This window comes from Cucumis melo, chromosome 9 (genome assembly GCF_025177605.1).
Source record: "Cucumis melo cultivar AY chromosome 9, USDA_Cmelo_AY_1.0, whole genome shotgun sequence".
Taxonomy (NCBI): domain Eukaryota; kingdom Viridiplantae; phylum Streptophyta; class Magnoliopsida; order Cucurbitales; family Cucurbitaceae; genus Cucumis; species Cucumis melo.
In genome coordinates, this window is record NC_066865.1 from 7218577 (window position 1) to 7237246 (window position 18670).

Sequence of the window (18670 nt, forward strand, 5' to 3'; positions counted from 1 at the left end):
TAAACGATTTTTTTTTTCAAAATTTGGTACATGATTTTTTTAATTTTTTCGCTACACGATCGTTTAGATTTCTCTAAACATAATTTTTTTACACGATCGTTTATATTTGGCTACTCCAATCTAAATGATTTTTTTTTCAAGAATCTTTATACACGATCTTTTTTTTCTACACGATCATTTACTTTTTTTACACGATCGTTTACATTTGGCTACTTCAATCTAAATGAATTTTTTCAAGATTCTTTATACACGATCTTTTATTTTTTTTTCACGACCGTTTACTTTTTTTTACACGATCGTTTACATTTGGCTACTCCAATCTAAATGATTGTTTTTCAAGATTCTTTATGCACGACATTTTATTTTTTTTACACAATCATTTACGTTTTTTACGCTATCGTTTACATTTGGCTACGGTCGTTTAGATTTGGTTACCCAAATTTAAACGACATAGAAAAAAGGAAAAGAAGAAATACGATGGAAAGATTAAACGACATAAGAAAGACGATGAAAAGAAATCGTAGTAGAAAAAAAAGGAAAAAAAGAAATACGATGGAAAGAAATCGCAGCAAATAAAGAAGAGAGAAAGAAGAAAGACGATGGAAAAAAATTGCAGCAGAAAAAAAGAAGGAAAAGAAGAAAGATGATGAAAGAAATGGGAGGAGAAGAAGATGAAAGAGATCGCAAGAGGAACAGAGAAAGATGGAAGGGCAAACCTGAAAATTTAAAAAATGGCTAACTTGGTTTTATTGCACGGCTATAAATAGTTTGGTATTTTGTTACATTTACGAAAGTTTCCCATATATATATTATATCATTTATTCGAGTTGGGTTGAGTTGAATTGAATTTTCAACCCCCAACCCGAGATCCAATCCAACCTAAAAAAACTAAAATCTAAACTAACCCAACCCAATCCTTAAAGGTAGTCCATGTCGTCGGATTATTCGAGTTAGTCTTGCATATCTAATCGATACATCCTGACTAAACACACTCTTGGCTTAAAATTAAGAGATGGTACTTTTATAAAAATAAAAATTTAAAAAAATTAAAGAATTAAAAGATGGAAAAAAATTCAATAAAAAAATTTATTATATTATTATTTTGAAAAGTTCAGTAAATAAAGATAGTCGACAAATACAGTTTTGGAGAAAAAACAAGAAAATCAGGCAGTAAGGCACACTATTGAAATCGGTTCGAGGGACCTTCACTGACTAGACTAACTCACTGAAAGATCACCGTAGATCGCTCTGCCAGTCTCAACTTCACTACCCTTAAACAACCTGGTAATTCTCTCCTTTTCTTCTTCGCTTTTCTACTTTTGAGCTTCAAAATTCTACAGAAATTGCACTGATTTCTCAGTTTGCTATAGTAGGATTTCTTTTGCCTTCTGTTTTGTTGTTCTGTTACTCGAAAAATGTAGCGAACTGCATTTCGCGGATCGTTTTTAGGGAGGAAATGGGTGCTTCTCGTTAATTTTTATATTTTATGAGGGTTTTTAGGATGTAAACGTCGTGCAATCCTGCAAGTTTTCGTGAGTATACCATTTCTCGGTCAAATTTTGAAAATTTTGCTGAAGTTTTCTTGTTTGCATCTTGAGTTCAATGTAACGTGGAAACCTTAGTAGAGGTAGAAAACTACGATAGATCTTTTCTTATTATTTTCTTGTGAAACCAAAGATACAAGAGGGAGAAGATTAATAGGCAACAAGAACTTTAATAAAAAAGGAAAGAATAATAAACATATTGCATTGCTATTTTGCTCCTGAAGAGGCAGGTTTTGCCAAGGCTTACTTTTAGGTGTAGCTTTATCAGTGGAGGTATGTGATCTTATGTTGGAATAATGGAGGGACCTCACAAGATGCATGTGGTACTACTCCTATTATCAATTGGTTTTGAGTTGGAACCCCATGTTATCTTATATGGCATGAGAGCACATAAAACCTAGACAAGTACTTGGTTGAAAAAAAAGATCCGATCCAAGATTGATGAACCCATGAAGAGGTACCGTTTTGAGGGCATATTGAGGATCCCATATTGAAAAAATGGAGAGACTTTACAATGTTTATAAGATATATGTGATACTCCTCTTATTGCTAATTGATTTTGAGTTGAAACTCCACGTTATTTGATAGTCGGGTTTAGTCATGTGAAGTATGGGTGTAAGAATAACCCGACAACCCAGACTACCTAACTCATATTATAAGGGTTGGGTTGGGTATCGGGTTGGAGGGTTGAAAAATTTACAATCTACAATCTGACAACCTAACTGATATTTTACGGATTGAGTTGGAAAATATGGGTTGGGTTGAGAATGTCTCCTAACTCAACCCGTTTACCCACCTAATGTGAAGGTGTTAGGCCACCAATCCTGATTCAACATTGATGGAGGAGTACAAAAGCTAGTTTGGGGCTGGAGTTGGTTTTGCGTCAGGGAGGAGGGAGAAACCACCACATCAAAATGTTTTGAAAGTGAGGGTTATACATTGGTATATATGGGAGAGTATGTTGTTATTATGTTTTTATACTGTCTGTAGAGAATTCTCAGAGAAAAGGGGAGAGCTTACTACCTTCTCGAATTGGCTGGTAGCTTTGCCCTAGCTCAGGGTGTGTGGATAAGGTTTATATTCTTAAAGTGAGTTTAGAATTGAGTGCGTGATGTTGCTTAAATCAATACTGATAGAATTTTTTGATTTGATTTTTTTTACCGACCATATGATGATATTCTCGTATTGAGTTACCTAAAAATTCTTACTGTCAATGTTCAACATGTAGGTTGTATGGAGAACCCAGGTCTAAATCACCGTCCTGATGTAGATTCACTGTCAGATGGTTTTGTTGAAAGCTCTGCAGAAACTCAAACACCTTCGACACAGAATTTTGAAGAAGCAGAGCCATTAGATTGCCAACAAATTTTGTTACCAGAATCTGATCTTTCCAATGATCAAAGGCATGAGATCATGGAAAATGTTGAAACTGAGAAATGTAGTTCAGAGAATACTCAAAAGTTGGAAACTTTAACTGTTGCTTCATCTGAAACGGAAAAATTCAATAATTTGGAGAGTTTAGAAAAGATAGCTGGTAAGGGTTGTATGGAACTAGCAGAAACTGACATTCTTAATGTAAAAGAATCTTCTGATGAGGCTGCAATTGACGAGTCTGGCTGCCGAAAATTAAAAGGAGAAGCTCAAGTCGAGTCTCAAAGTTCAGACAAGGGTGCGTTTATTTACCTTGCAGCACACACTCTTTGTTATTATTATTGATCTTAATCAGAATACTGATGAACTAATATAAACATGGCCTTCCTTTGTTTCATCCTTCTTTTTGCTGGATAAGAAATAATTTTATTCAAGAATGTGGTAGGGTGCTGAAAATTGTTTGTGGTTAGGGAATGGATGTTCATGTGAATAAGACCAGAAGAAGTAGAGAAATGCAGCAATGCTGAGACTAGCATGTGGGAAAATAAAATTTGAAAAGGATGCCAAAAGAGATCATGTCCTTCATGTCTATGAGGCAGTTATCAATTAGCAAATATTAGAAAATTTATTTTTGATTTTCCAATTAACAGACTTGGAGGAGACGAAGTTTATGATTATATCTGTATTATTCTACTTAATCAGAAGAATACAGAGAACTCTCTTAAACAGAGCTTAGAAACAACTGCTTGACTGTTTATTAATACAATTGAGATTAATTAACTGACATATAAACTAAACATAGCAATTACTGGTTACAACGAAACTTTCTCTACTTTGTAGAGTTGGAGTCCCTACATTTAGGTGGACTCCTTTGTGGGTTAGTTTTTTGTATGCTTATGTATTCTTTTATTTTTATCTCAATAACATTTTCATAAAAATGAAAAAAAATGAACTCTCTAATACCAATGACATAGTAGAGCATTTATTTTGTAACATCAACCCTTGTTGGCTTCTTTCGCATGGGTGCCAAAAAGTGGCTTGAGTCTTTTGTTTCAAATACAGGAAGGGTAGGCACTATCACCTACTGTATAAAAAAATACACGGCCTTGCAATAATTAATTTGTTTAGTCTTGTTTGCCGCAATAACTGTGGACCCATTGGTCACAGGAGTAAGCAAAGTGTAAATGCTGTATTTGAGGTCACGAGTTCAAAAAGTCACCCATCTAGAATATGAAATGTTCTGGAAGTTTTTTGGATGAGTCGATTTCTGGAAGATGGTCTGAGATGTGTAAATAAGCATGGAGCTCACATTTTTGCTATACATGTTACCAAAATCTATTTATTATTATTATTATTATTATCTTTTATTACTTCTTTCAGCCACTGGTGTCGGGTTAGATGCATCGATGGCACATGAGAAGGAAATGTCTGTGACAAAGGTTGTTCAAACTACGAAAAATGTGAGTAATTTGCATTGCTTCCTTAGTTACGTTGCATTTTAGCATGTGCATTATTTGTTTTGATCTTAATTTTGCATTTGTTAGCTTTCTGCTAGATCTAGGAAATTAATGCATCCTGGTCACTTCTTTGATAAGCGATACTGATTCAATGTGCCACCCAAAGTACTATTAAATATTCACCAAAGTGAGCTTAGTTGAAGGATAATTGGCATGAACTATCATCCTTGAGGTAGTGGGAGGTTCGATCTCTCATTCCCACAATTGTTGTACTAAAAAAATTGTCAAATTAGCTCTTGAACTTGATATGAGGAGTAGCTTCTTTTTTTTTTTTTTTGTCATCTTCTTCTTATTATACATATCTCTCTCTTCCCCCTCCCCCTACCCATCAATAAATTTTCTCGTGCATCAATGTGAAAAGACCTTCGATAGTTTTATTGTTGTAGTTAAGAATGGCCTTTTCATTGGATTGAAATGTGGGTCGCTTTTCTCCCCATGTCTCCATTCTATTTAAAGGCCAGAAATTTCATTGGGTTACTAAGTTGCAATAAGTTTCAGGAAAGTGCTGAACTCAAACGAAAGAATCCAAAGCGTACATTTAAGTCAGAAAAGGAGTTTCTTGAATTTACTTTAAAGTATCAGCAAGTTCTTGCAGAAAGAGATTCAGGCAAGTAAAGAAGTGAACAAATGAAAAGTTTCACTTTTTCAATACTGTCTGTTTTTCAAGTTCTTTTTATTATTCCAGATGATGATTCATGTGGGCTATTCATTTTGTGCAAAAGGTTGGTGCATAACAACAAATTAAGCGCTACTGTCTGTTTTTCAAGTTCTTTTTATATTTATTCCAGATGATGATTCATGTGGGCTATTCATTTTGTGCAAAAGGTTGGTGTATAACAACAAATTAAGCTCTATACCTACCTGCACGCTACAAGACTAGACTAGTATGAACTTTGATTGCTATTAGATTTTCTGGATGTTTGTCAATTGTTTCAAAAAGTCAACAAGGATTTTTCATTTTTAAAAATTCTAAGCTGAGTGAGTCCTTTCCCCCCTATATCTTGAGTAAAATCTCTGGCTTCAGTTGGAATTGGAAATGAAAATTTTCTTTTTAGCCAACTGCAACGAAAAGTTGCTTCTATATTTCTTTAAAAGTGTTCACCTTTTTGTTACTTTGTTATAGTATCAAGCTGAAGATAATTCACAATGCTGCAGTTTATATCGGTCTTATGTTTGGTCACTGAACAGTTTCTTGCAATTTGTCTTTGCAGATGCTTTTTTTATAGTATTGTAATCCCTATATTCAATTATTTAGAGGTCAAGAAAACTTTGTGGGATTTAATGACTCTTTATTATATTATTATTTTATTTAGGTGAAAGATTTGAATATCCTGATAGCAAAAGAATATTCTGTCATCTGTCATCTTTCTCTCTCTCCTTAGAAAAAAATTGTGTTGTTCTTTCATATTCAAATTGGATGCATTCTGGTCGATGCTTAGTTTTTTAATTCCATGCTATGAATTTATAATGTCCTCATCTTCTATGCACAGCTATTGTTGTCCGGGACAAGCTGGAATCACTATGCAGGGAGTTGCAACGTCAAAATAAAATGCTAATGGTATGATCTACATATTTAATCCATGCAAAAGTAACTTTTAATTCCGATTCTAGCCTCAGTTTTGTGATTTGGAATGTTTTGGTATTGGCGTATTGTACTACTATTTTTTTCTATTTAGTTATCATGCCTTGATAAATTTATAAATTTGGTTTCCGCATGTTAATTATTTGGTTAATTTGCAACGAAAAACTAATGTCACTGTGGAAGTTAACGTGACACTTGTGTTGAGTATTGTAACTTGAAGTGTATGGTATTGGCCAGGCATGTACGTGGAAGTAAGCTTGTTGCCTCTTGTAGTGGGCGAACACAAAAATAGCAATCAGGAGCAGGATTTTGTTGTTTGGACATGTTCTCTTTGATTTTCTTTGATGTCATGTTATCTAAATTATCTGTTTAGTTTAACTTAAATTCAATAATTAATTTGTAGGAAACTAAATAAGGGGGCGTCTGGAACGTGGAGTGAGTTATCATAATATGTGGGTTATTATAGTCTGTGTTTGGGGTGCAGATTATTATAGTCTTGGTTATTATAACCTGTGTTTGGGGTGCAGATTATTATAATCTGGTTATTATAACCTGTGTTTGGTGCAGATTATTATAATCTGGTTATTATACTCTGTGTTTAGGATGCAGATTATTATAATCTGGGTTATTATACTCTGTGTTTGGGGTGCAGATTATTATAATCTGTGATTAGAGTGTAAGTTATTAAAATCTGTAAAATATCAAAAGGGTTTTTTTCTCTATTCTTTTTTGCAATATACATTTTTTTTCCAAAATTATTTTATTCAATCTCGTTAATTATGTAGTTTGTTTAATAAATTTAACTATAATCTCCATAATGTAATTTTCTCATTTGTTTAGGTAATCGTGTTTAAAATTATGTTACACATACATCCCTACAAATCGTCGACAAATTTCAAAAAAGATTGGTCCCACATAATTAAATTTTTGTTCTTTTTAAAAAATTATATTATATAATGTATTATAAATGATATGATGTCACAATAACCTAAATAGTATTGATTAAATAAATTTGTTTCATGGTTTATAATTATATCATAAAAACACTTTCACAAAGGCATTTCATTTATCCAAATCCAAATGGCAGAAAAAGTATATAAATTCATGTACAACCTAGAAATGTGACAAAATACCCTTCTCTCTTAAGTCCTATCATGATCTTTAATTACTGGAAACAGAATAATAATGTTGTTGATCTAAGTAAGAAATTGCAACAGCAGCATGAAGAGCAGCTCCAAGTGGAAGAACTTGTTCATCCAAGATAAGGTAGGGCGAGTGCAACGGTATTCCGGATTCCATCATCGTTCTTCGCTCTGATCATGAAAAATACTACAGGAATGTGTTGGAAGTAGAAGATGAAATCCTCTACTCCTATTGTGTTAGGAAGAAAAAGAACATTTGAAAGGCCTCCAAGCAAATGTTGTCCAACATTGTTAACATGGTCGTATAATGATTGGTCATTGATAGTTGGTGGGTAGAACCTTGCCTTTTCTTCAAATATTAGGAAACAACAGAAAAGCAAGCAAAATAATTCAGCCTCAAATGTTCAAATATTAGGAAAAAAACAGAGACCAATTCAATACAACAGATGAAATACATTGGAAAATTAATTACAATACAAGACCAAGAATCACATTGGTCACACAATACAGAGAAAAAGAAATCAAAAGAAATCAGCCTCAGATGGTCACATATTAGAAAAAACAGAAATCAATCGACTTCAACACATGGAGTAAAAAATATACCGTAGAAGACCAAGAATCACAATGATCGGAAAATACACAATTGAATCACAAAATTTCATGAACAGATTAGGAAAAACAAAAGGACCTCATCATCAACTTTTATAAAATAACAAATAAGGGATACAAACCGTGAAGGGATGGGAAATCTTCATCCTTACCATGTGCAATTCGAACCCTAACCTTGCTCATATCCTTGCAAAACCCATACCAAGCTCAAAAAAAAAAAAAAAAAATCCACAAACCCTAACAACCAAGTTCTGGATCAGTGAATGATGGCCAAAAGGAAAATATTTTGGGTAGAAGATTGGAGCGGAAAGGGGGAAGAATGAGCGGTAAGGAGAAGAATGTGCGACAAGGAGAAGAATAAATGATGAAGGAAGAATGAACGGCGAGAAGAAGAATGAGCGATAAGGAGAATAACGATAGAACAATACCCCCATAAATGATTCGGAAGAAGGGAGACGAAGTTGATCGTGAAAGAAGGCAGACGAAGTGGGGAGTTGAGAGGGAGTGGAGAACAGTGAAGGCTTAGGGTTATTTTGAAATAACCCTAATCCATGGTTATTTCTTACATCATGGGCCAAACGTCTTCACTTCACCTCACTTACCGGGCCTAACAGGCCCTAAAAGGTCATGGTTCAATCCATGGTGACTATCTACCTAGAAATTAATTTCCTATGAGTTTCCTTAACACTCAAATGTTGTAAGGTCAGACAGGTTGTCTTGAATTAGTCGAGATGGGCATAAGTTTGTTCGGACACTCACGGATATTAAAATATAAAAAAAAAATATGTAGGAGAAATAAAGAGCGCAAGATTATTAACAATTTGAGGGCTTTTATCGTTTAGTTTTTTTTTCTTGGGGGGGGGGGGGGGGGGTCGCTCAACCCCTCACCCTAGGCCGTCCTCTGTTTGTTGCTTATATATAGATATATAGATCCATTTCTTATAAAAAAAAAAAAGTACAGCAACAAAAATTATCTTTTTAATAAACTTAAGTTTTATAAGATTAGTCTATCCAAAGCAGTTTTTAAAAAACAACATTGGAAGGTCATTTCAACAATGGCTTAGTGAATTAGTTCTTTATTATCTTTAGAAAGGTTGAAGCCTTGATGGTTGGATCCGCAATCTCAAAACTAGAAAAAAGAAAGAAAATCAAAATAAATTTTGAAATATACCCTCAAATTTGGTTCATCTTGTTTGGGTTTTTGCAGTGATCTTTAGATATTTAATTCATCAATGAAATGGTTTTTTGTCCAAAAGAAATTTATGCTCAAACTGTGCCTCAATCACCGTCTCTCTTCAATTTTCTCTGAATTTTTCTTGTATACCTTTATTTTTTCCCATATTCTCCCATATCCTTCTCGATTATTACTTTCCTCTATTTCATTTAGCTTCTAATAATTAATAATAGCTACGTGAATTGAACACAGGACGAATGCAAACGGGTCTCAACTGAGGGACAAAGCCTCAGAACAGAGTTGTCAGTTAAGTTTCAAGATGCAATCAAGGTATTGTTTCCTTTAAATAACTTGATAAGGAACTCCATAAAATAGTTAGAAAATCTAATGGCCTTAACTCACCTTTCCTCCAGTAGAACTGTCTGATGAATTTGAGGCAACAATTTTAAATTCTGATTTTCAATTTTTTGCCAGCTGCAGTTGGTTACAATTTCTCTTTTGTCTAACAATTTGGAATATTTCTGCAAATACTGAAACACGTGTGTGCAAGAAAATCTTGAAAACTGTCTCTTTGATTTCTTTGATATTGAATTTTTTACTAAATACTAAGTATTTATACACTGACCATCCCTTATATTTATATTAAATGGAAAGATTTCTTCAATCTCCCCCCCTCCCCACCCCCCCCCCCCCTCCCCCACAAAGAGAGAGAGAGGAAAAAGGAGTAAAATGCTACACTGGCTTTTGATACCAATTCAGATCCTGTTCAAGAAAGGACACAGATGTAAAATGAACTCAAGGGCTTTTGATACCAAGTTAAATTTAGTGGAATAAATTATTTTGTATTCCAATGCATAAGTGTTGCTTTCATATGTTGGAAAAAGACTCAATACATGAAAGGAAAGAATAAAATAAAATTACCAAAGATTTTACAGCTAATTATCTAACTTTCAACCAACATAAACTTAAAATTATTCTTGGCCTAGTAGGGGAATGTGTTTCTTGAATTGCTTGAGATTTCAAGTCTGAGGAAAAAGTTAATATTAGTAGGATGAGTTGAGTGCTAGCAACTTTACCAGAAAATGATTTGCAAGGAAAGGAACTCAATAATGGTATTGAGCGTGTTGGGATACCATACCTTCTTTCTTCTTTCTTTATTTAGGGTTCAACCTTTCTGTTTTCCCTATCTCCTTTACACTTTGTGTTCATAAAATTGATAGTGTTTCCTCTAAAAAGAAATTTTAATGATAAACAAGCATTTAGGGTTTGTTTGATAACAATTTTGTTTCTAGTTTCCTGATCGTAATTTCTCGTGATAATTGTTACTTTTTTCTTTTTCTTATAAACCTTACAAATTTAAGGCTTCATTTGCTAACAATTTCATTTTTAATTTTTAATTTTTGAAATGTATACTTTTTTCATCTCAATTTCTTCTCAGAGATTTCACATTTATTTAAGAATCTTTTGAATTCTTAGTCAAATTCCAAATATTATATATATGAAAAATAATTTTAAATGACAAAACTCTTGAAAACTTTTACAATATATTGCAAAATATCATAGTCTATCTTGGTCTATTGTTGTCCATCGTAGATAGACTGTAATATTTTGCGATCTTTTATAAATATTTTGGTTTATTCTGCTATATTTGAAAATAGTCCTATATTTTAAACTACTTTCCTTAGTTTTCATATCTTGCTTTGGCTTTTGAAAAATTGTGAGAAAGTAGATATCAAAACAAAGAAACGTACGGGTGAGAGTAGTTTCTAAAAGTCTTATTTTTAAAAACCACATGTTTATCAAACAAGGCCTAAGTTTAAAATGCATAATAAATATAACATTAAAAAATTCATATCTAACTTTAAAAACTTATTTTCATGTAATTTTTTGCATTCTTAGTTAAAAAAAATTACAAGAAGAAAGAAAAAATGATTACCAAAGATGCTTCTTCTTAATGTTATGAAACACAGTTTCATTTTTTTCGTTAAAAGAGACTTAGGGGGAAGGAGTGATTTATGGGAGGGTTAGTGTTATGATAATCCTAGTATCATAGTAGTCCTAGTGTTATGATAGTATGTATTTGGGGGAAGGATTATGATAGGTAGTGTTATGATAGTATGCGTTTGGGAAAAGGATTATGATAGTAGTGTTATGATAGTATGTGTTTGGGGAGGATTGGGAAGGAGCGGAATAGTGAAAAAGAGAGAATGGAAGAATTATGAAAAACCTAATCCCTAGGTTTTCCATAAGTCTTCCCCTAAATGTGGAGTGGGTTAATGCCCCATAGTCTTGGGGCCAAACGTCCCTTAAGAAACAAAAGTGGAAATGTTACTGAATGGGCCCCAAGTGTGCACGTAAACTGATATTGATGAAACTTGACAGGCAAGTCTAAAGTTGGGTTAAGAGAATGACATCTTCTCTCTTTGTGCTTGTTATTATTTGTTGTTATATTGCTCCTATTGATTATATTTCTGTCCATTCCTTCGACAGGATGTTAGCAAGAAGCTAGAAGAGCAAAAGAATGAATGCCTTGCACAGCTGAAAGAGAATGAAACGTAAGGCGAAGTACATTGCTGAGAATATATTTGATGCTAAAATAATTAACATAAACGTATTTTGTCTCTTTTTATTTGTTTTTTTATAAGAAACCAGTATTGTGCTTCTTGTTTTATTATTATTATTTGCTTCTTATTTGCGCGAAGGCAAACCTAGAATAAAGTGTACAACCATCACCTGGAATTACTGCGTGTCATCTTCATCTTAGTATTTTCTAAAAGTGACAGTGGCGTTAACGTACTGGAAGAAAGTAAAACTCCGTCAATATTTTTTCCTTTTTAAAATAAGAGACTACACTCTCGGAGTAAGGAGAAAAGTATGATAATTGTTGGTGTAAAGGTATCTATAAAAGTTGAACCGCATGAGAGAATCTTTTAGGACTCAAAGGACTGAATGCCCTGGTCTGTTTGCCCATGGGAAAGGATTGGGATAACTCAATAGCTCTTATTAATTGGAAGTTGACAGAATAAAATCCACAGAATCAGGAAGTAATAAAGCAACTGAGGCATTTTTTAGGGAAAAGATGTTTAAGACTTAAGAGCGAGGCAACATTATTTGAAGAAGGCTTGAGCCTATCCAGGGGCTTCTTGAAACCCACGATGCTCGTTCCTATCCAAATTGAAAATGAGCTAGAAATCAGTTAAACAACGGAAAATGGAATTTCTAGGATTTCTTTGAGTGCACCTAGACTCCCATATTTGTACAGACCATTTTAGTATTCCCCTTTATAGTTCTATTTCTTCTTCACCCATCTCTTCTTCGGTCAGAATCAGAGATAGATCAGGGTCAAACGAAGTCCTAAAAATCAGAAAGCAGTGCGTCCTTTCATTACTTTCCCAAAGCATTTTGTTAGAAGGAGAAGGATGAAGATGGCCAAGAAGATCTCTTCTAAGACAAAGATGTTTTCAGATTCTAATCTATATGTTTTAGGAAATAATGTGCATTCTCTTTCATCATCTTATTCTAGTATCTCTAAGCTGTTTTTAGAGTTTAATCCAAATTTATTGAAAGTTAGTTGCACCCAAACTCAAGCCCCAACCTGTTCTTCTAAGTCAATTTCTCATCATCCTAACTCTACCCAATTTAAATACTCTTGAGGGTAAAATTTCTGATGGGCTCTCCGTGCAAAACCCCTCTCAATCAATCCAGCAAGAAGGGTGAGTCTTTTTTCGACTCTCATTTCAGTGTTTGTAGTGAGGAATTGGAGCATTTGGATAGGTCAACTAAGCTTGAAAGTGAAACATTTTGAGCCTCTAGAAACATATCAATGCCCTCTTTCAATGCGAGGAAGAGCTAGGTTCTGCAAATTTGCCTTTTGTTACTCGTTCTTGTCCCCAATCTTGCGAAATACCAGATCATTTTTTTTTAATTGGAGACAAAAACTTCTTCATTAATAAAAACTTAAAGTACAAGAGATTTATACAAAGAAAGTAATAAAGAAGTAGTAATCAAGGGAGTCCCAGTTTGACACACTTGGACATCTCAAATAGGTCGACACCCTATAGCTCCAAGCTTCATATCTCGAGTACAAACATAAATGAACCTACAAAGAAACAATAATAAAAGCATCCAACTTGTTACAAAGGTTCAGAAAACAATATGGGACTGGAAAAAACAGCAAGAAACAAATGGGGAGCCCAAAAAAACAATCTCAAAATGAAAGACTAAAATAGGGGCAATCTTTCAAGGCTTCAAAAAGCAATAGAGGGCTTCAAACTGTGTAATCTGCTAAAATTGAATCTGATGTAGCAACAATTAGGCAAGTTGAGAAAGAAAAGCAGCCCAGTTAAGGTAAATGTCTTAGATGATATAATTAACGAACTCCTTTTTAAGGGAACACCAAGCTGCAGCATTAAGATCTGCTGCACGCATAATTTCTACCCTTGGTCTTGCTTTATCATGGAAGATACGTTGATTTCGTTCAAACCATAATTCTGAAAGTAAGGCTTTTGACAAATTTTCCTAAATGATACTTGATTTTTTGGGCAAACTGGAACCCATCAGAAGTTGAGCCACACTAGCACTTAGTGAACGGTTAAATACCCAAGCTAAATTGAACAAGGAGAAAATGCTTACCTAGCAGAATGAAGAGACAGGACAGTTCAAGAAAATATGAGAAAGATTCTCACTAGCCTTCAAACATAGAGGATAGATCGAGGGGGAGAGACTTTTATTAGGGGCTTTCTTTTGCAAGATTTCTGAGCTATTGAGGGACCCGAAGACTATAATCCAAATGAAAATATTAATTCTCTGTAGGCTGCCTATTTTCCAAATTACTGAAAAAAGATGTTTATTCATTGGGGAGGCAGATTTTAAGTGAGCCGAAAGAGACTTACGGGAAAACCGGCCTTGAGGATCAATGGACCATGATCTATAATCATCAGAGTTACCCACTTTCATAAGAGAGGAGGGAAAGTAGTGATTGAAAATCTACAATTTCATCATCCTTCAAACTTCTTCTAAAGGCCAATGACCAGGAAGAAGTATCGTCCCAACGTGCTGCAACTGAACTAGTGGGCAAAAGAGCAATTCTAAAGAGCCTAGAATATTGCTCCTTGATGGGGGCATTATCAATCCAAGGATCTGACCCAAAGCCTCAATAGTTGCTAATTGTGGAATTATTCTAATTTGATTCTTCAGTCGTTTAATGTATTCCTCCTCAATGTTGGACCAACTTCAGTCTTTCTCGGATTGCCCTTCATGTGGATGGCAAGTAAAGCATTCACACCGATGCTGAAATAGTGGAAGACTTTTTCGAGCTTCCTCTGGATTCTGGAATAATATGGCAAGGCAGCTTCGAGGCAGCCGGTTGCATCTTCTTGCAAATTTTTAGTTTCAGATTAGCTCTTTATGAGAGAATTTTTCATTATGCTTTGTATTTAGATTTCTACGGTTATGGTTTTGTTTAGTTTGATCTCTTCTGTTTTGAGTTTGTTTTTTAGCTTTTGTTGTAGTTGTAGACTAAATTTTTCTCTTTTCTCTTGCTCTTAGTATAATACTCCTGTACTTTGAGCTTAAGGCTCTTTTATTAATAATAATTTAAGAGGTTTGTCTTCGTTTAAAAAAAATCTAGATGCTTCAGAAGAAATTTGTTCACAGATTCAAGCTACCAGCAAAAGTAGCAGATCATAGGCCTAAAAATCTCTCCCTCCACAATTTAAGTGCTCTGTTTTATCATTGTTTTATCATTCCTCAACGCAAAGGTGAAACATCAAAGAGACATTCTAGTTCACACTCCAATCCATCTGAGAAGAAAAGAAAAGCTGAATTTGTCTCCCAATTCAGTGTAAGTAGCGAGGAATTTGACCAGTTTGAGAAATCAGATGAAACAGAAAAGCAGAGATCAAAGGAACCAATAGAGGTTGATTTGAATGCTCTGTTTTAGTGTGAAGAAGAACCAGCAGTTGAAAAACAAAATTTGGATTGTTTATCTCAAGCTCAGCTTTGTGAAGTTCCAGCCCATCTGAAGTCATTGGTAGTCACTTGCAATCTGATTCTGGGCTAATATACAGCAGCATTCTTTGTTAGGGTTGTCCTGATTTGATGCCAATTTTCAAATATATTTTTCCTAAGTAATTTTTACTACGTTATTTTTGCAAATATATTTTTCCTAACAAACCATATTCCTAAGTTATTTTTGCAAAGTGATTTTTTCTAATTTGTTTTTCCTTACAAAACTCATTAGATGAATTTTTTTGTGGCATAATTAAAATTTGTGAAATATATAATAACCCTTGATGAAGTGAGGAATAGTGATAAAAGGAGAAATGAGGGAGTGAGAAATAGTGTCAGAGAAGAAAATGGAGGAGTGAGGAATAGTGACAGAAGAGAAATAGGGGAATGAGTATAATAGTTTTAGTACTAATCCTCGGGTTATAATAACCCTTGGATCAAGCGTGGAGTGGGATTTTAGCCCACTCCACTCCTTCATAATCTGAGGGCCAAACAGCCCCTTAGGCTCTAGTGAATACTAGGCAATTTGTTTTCAATATTTTTTAGAGTGGCATTTTTACAGTCCTTCGATGAATATCTCCTTGCTTAGCTTCCTTTCATCCTTATCCTTGGACCTGTCTTTGCTATCGTTCAGTAGTTAGTATACGATAGTTTCTGTAGTAATTGATCAATGCTTTAGATTCTCCCTAAACAAATGATTTAGTTAATAAGGAATTGAATTATAAATGTGGCTTTTTTTCTCTCTTTGTTTTCCAAAATTCTTGCATACCATGTCCAGCTTAAGGAATAAACTGAAGCAGCTTGTTGATCAGTTTTCTCTTTCCGAACAGCAATTTGCACAGAAGGTAAAGTTTACAGTTTTGCGGCTGGGCTATGGCTTGGATGTTTCACTATTATTTTGTACGACTGAATTGATTCATAATGTTTTGTACATTAACACACAGTTGAAGCAGAAAACGCTTGAACTTCAGCTTGCTGATCTGAAAACTAAGCAATGTGAGGAGAAATTGATTCAGGAACAAACTCAAATGAAAGTATATGCAGAGCAAATTTCACATTTATTGTCAACAGAAAAGAATCTGCGTTTACAACTAACAGCCGATGGAGAAAAATTTCAGCAATTCCAAGTAGGGCTTTAGTTAAGTAGTGTTTTTAAAAAAATTAATTTAGAAATATATATTATATAGATGACAATGACATCTTGTTATGGCATTTATAGAATGATTTACCAAGTTAACCTAATCTTAATTTATGTATTGATTAATGTTGCAGGATGCATTAGTAAAGAGCAATGACGTATTTGAAACCTTCAAACAAGAAATTGAGAAGGTATTCAACGCTCACCCCCCACCACGAACCCAACATCTTTCTTTCAGGGCATAGATCTCCAAATGTTTGGTTATTGCATGATACACTTAATGAAGCTGCTATTCTACATGTGCTCATCTCCCCTCAATTCTTATGAAAAATATATGCAGATGACGAAATCCATCAAGGAACTCAAGAAGGAAAATTCATTCCTGAAGAGCAAATGTGAGAAATCGGATGTTACTCTTATTGAGCTTCTTGATGAGGTATGTTTACATTCACTATAATTTTATCGTACGCTTCTTTGGCAACACCAAACAGTAATAATGCCTTGTTTGGAAAACAGTTGCTTGTTTCTAATTTAAATAATAGATCAAAGAATTTTGGTTAAAGCACCTGGTAAAGATTAAAGCAATTGCATTTGAAATGACTATTCATCACAAGTTCATAATTTTGGAAGAAAATGGTATTAGCTCTAAAGTACAAAACAAACAATTTAAAATGAAAGAAAAAAATTTAAAAGATAGCTATCTAAATATATGTTCGTTGGATAGCCATCCTGTAAACAAACCCTAGGAAGTCAGTCGATTCATCATATGCTTAGTTCTGTTTTCAGCTGAATTTGTACAGATATATATTTGTATTATTACCGTATTGAGTGAGTTTGATCTTATTTCCAACTAGTTGTTTTGATATTTAAACCTCTAAACTCGTTTCTTGTTTGAATGGTAACAAATTCAGTTTTGACTTCCATGGTTCATTAATTGAATAATACGCTTCATCTAACTGCCCTCCGGGCATAGTCAGATTTACGTGCACTGAATCACTATATAGACTAGTCTTTACATCAACCATATTGTTGGATTTTGAGTGAACTCTGGTTGAGCAGCGGGAGGGCTTGAAGAAACAGCTGGAGAAAACGAAGAAACAGAAAGAAAAGCTCGAATCCTTGTGTCGATCGCTTCAGGCGGAAAGGAAGCAAAGTTCCATGGGAAGCAATACCTCTGATTCAACTTCTTTGTGAAGTCTAACCTATTCTGTAAAATATGATTTGCTTGAGAGGATTTCAATACACTAACTCTTATAATTTACTGTCTTTAAGCTGAGGAATTAGTTATGTTATTATTTTAAGATTACCATGTCCATCACTGTCAGCTTTTCTAGGATTAAAAATGAATTTTATTGTAGAAAAAAAACGAAAAAGAAGAAGAAGAAAGTCTCTTGTTTCTAATGAACTTGGATTGAGTTGAAGCTGAGGAGAGTATGTTGAAAGTAACATTTTGTAAATTTCTATTTGAGGCTTGACATATTGAGCTCCTCTCTGTGTCCAAGTTTGAACTTGTGATGGCAATTTATTTTTTTTATTGAGAATAATCTCCAAATTTGAACTTTTGGAGGCTAAATTTTGATTTCTTTACCAAGGAAATAATGTGTTTATCATACTGACTCATTTCATTGATATATTTGATGGCTTTATACTATAAGATTTTCAAATTCTAGTTTAGAAGGATCTTAATTTATTGTTCTTTTAGTTTTAGAGGTGATTGAGTGTTTTTTTTTTTCCTATTTAAAATAGGAATTGAGTATATTCGTGCCTAGTGTTAAAATTGAAAATGGAGCAAATTATACAACTAAGTACTTCATAATTCTTTGGCTGTTAATTGTCGAATGAAATTTGTGAATTTTACAGTAATTTATGACACGTTATGTGGAATAGAGTAATGTAAAGATATTAAGTTTTTGCTTCCTTTAGTTTAATACAGTATCAGAACTAATAAGGCAAATATAGTTTCTTTTACTTATACACTGCTAACTTGACATATAAAAAGTGTTCTTCAACATTAAAAATTATATACATATAATTCTTTGGTTAATTGATTATGGTAATTTTTTTGTGTAAGACAATTGTGCAATTGGGGCATTTGGAGATTCTCATCTACGTGTACAAATTTTGAATTGTAATAGTACCATACCATAAAGGTACACACATTTTACATATTTCTTGGAGCGTTTGTTTTTTATAAAGGTAGATAACCAAAATTGTAGATGTCAGAAATTATAGATATGTCATAAATATAGATGTTTGACATTTTTAGATTATCATACTTGCTTTGTACAATGTTTTTATAGATATCTAGGAATATTTTGATTGTTGTGTTTATTTCATAGTATTTTTACTTGAAAGTTTCTTAAATTTATGTAATGTTTCTAGAATAACTTGAGATTATTAATGATTAATTTGATATAATTTAGACTTATATAACATATTTGCTTTTATCAATTGGATTTTTTTAAAAAAAAGTTAATACAATTATAATTATTTTATACGTTATTTTTCTCAACCAAATAATATCACGATTTAAGATTTTTTATAAAATAAATATTATTTTAAATTTAAATGTGAATACCTTGTT

The 18670-nt window shown here is 33.5% G+C and overlaps 1 protein-coding gene across 2 annotated transcripts; it reads left to right on the top strand.

Annotated features, from left to right (window-relative positions):
• The first annotated feature begins 1131 nt into the window (after positions 1–1131).
• Positions 1132–17587, top strand: LOC103503306 (uncharacterized). 2 transcript variants are annotated; one of them, XM_008467444.3, is made up of 12 exons: positions 1132–1284; positions 2773–3213; positions 4296–4375; positions 4931–5039; positions 5923–5990; positions 9192–9269; positions 11430–11494; positions 15727–15793; positions 15893–16075; positions 16221–16277; positions 16427–16522; positions 17146–17587. In XM_008467444.3, the coding sequence occupies exons 2-12, from the start codon at positions 2778–2780 to the stop codon at positions 17278–17280; spliced, it is 1374 nt and encodes a 457-aa protein (XP_008465666.1). In that variant the 5' UTR covers positions 1132–1284; positions 2773–2777; the 3' UTR covers positions 17281–17587. The 2 variants fall into 2 exon arrangements, with proteins under 2 accessions (XP_008465666.1, XP_016903468.1); XM_017047979.2 differs by having other exon boundaries at positions 1138–1284; positions 4925–5039.
• Positions 17588–18670: the final 1083 nt, after the last annotated feature.

Bases quoted from the DNA above. Each gene is read 5' to 3' on its own strand.
- LOC103503306 (XM_017047979.2), top strand. From the start codon at position 2,778: ATGGAGAACCCAGGTCTAAATCACCGTCCTGATGTAGATTCACTGTCA. The intron at 15,794-15,892 runs GTAAAGTTTACA...ATTAACACACAG, and splicing joins AACAGCAATTTGCACAGAAG to TTGAAGCAGAAAACGCTTGA. The intron at 16,076-16,220 runs GTAGGGCTTTAG...TTAATGTTGCAG, and splicing joins AAAAATTTCAGCAATTCCAA to GATGCATTAGTAAAGAGCAA.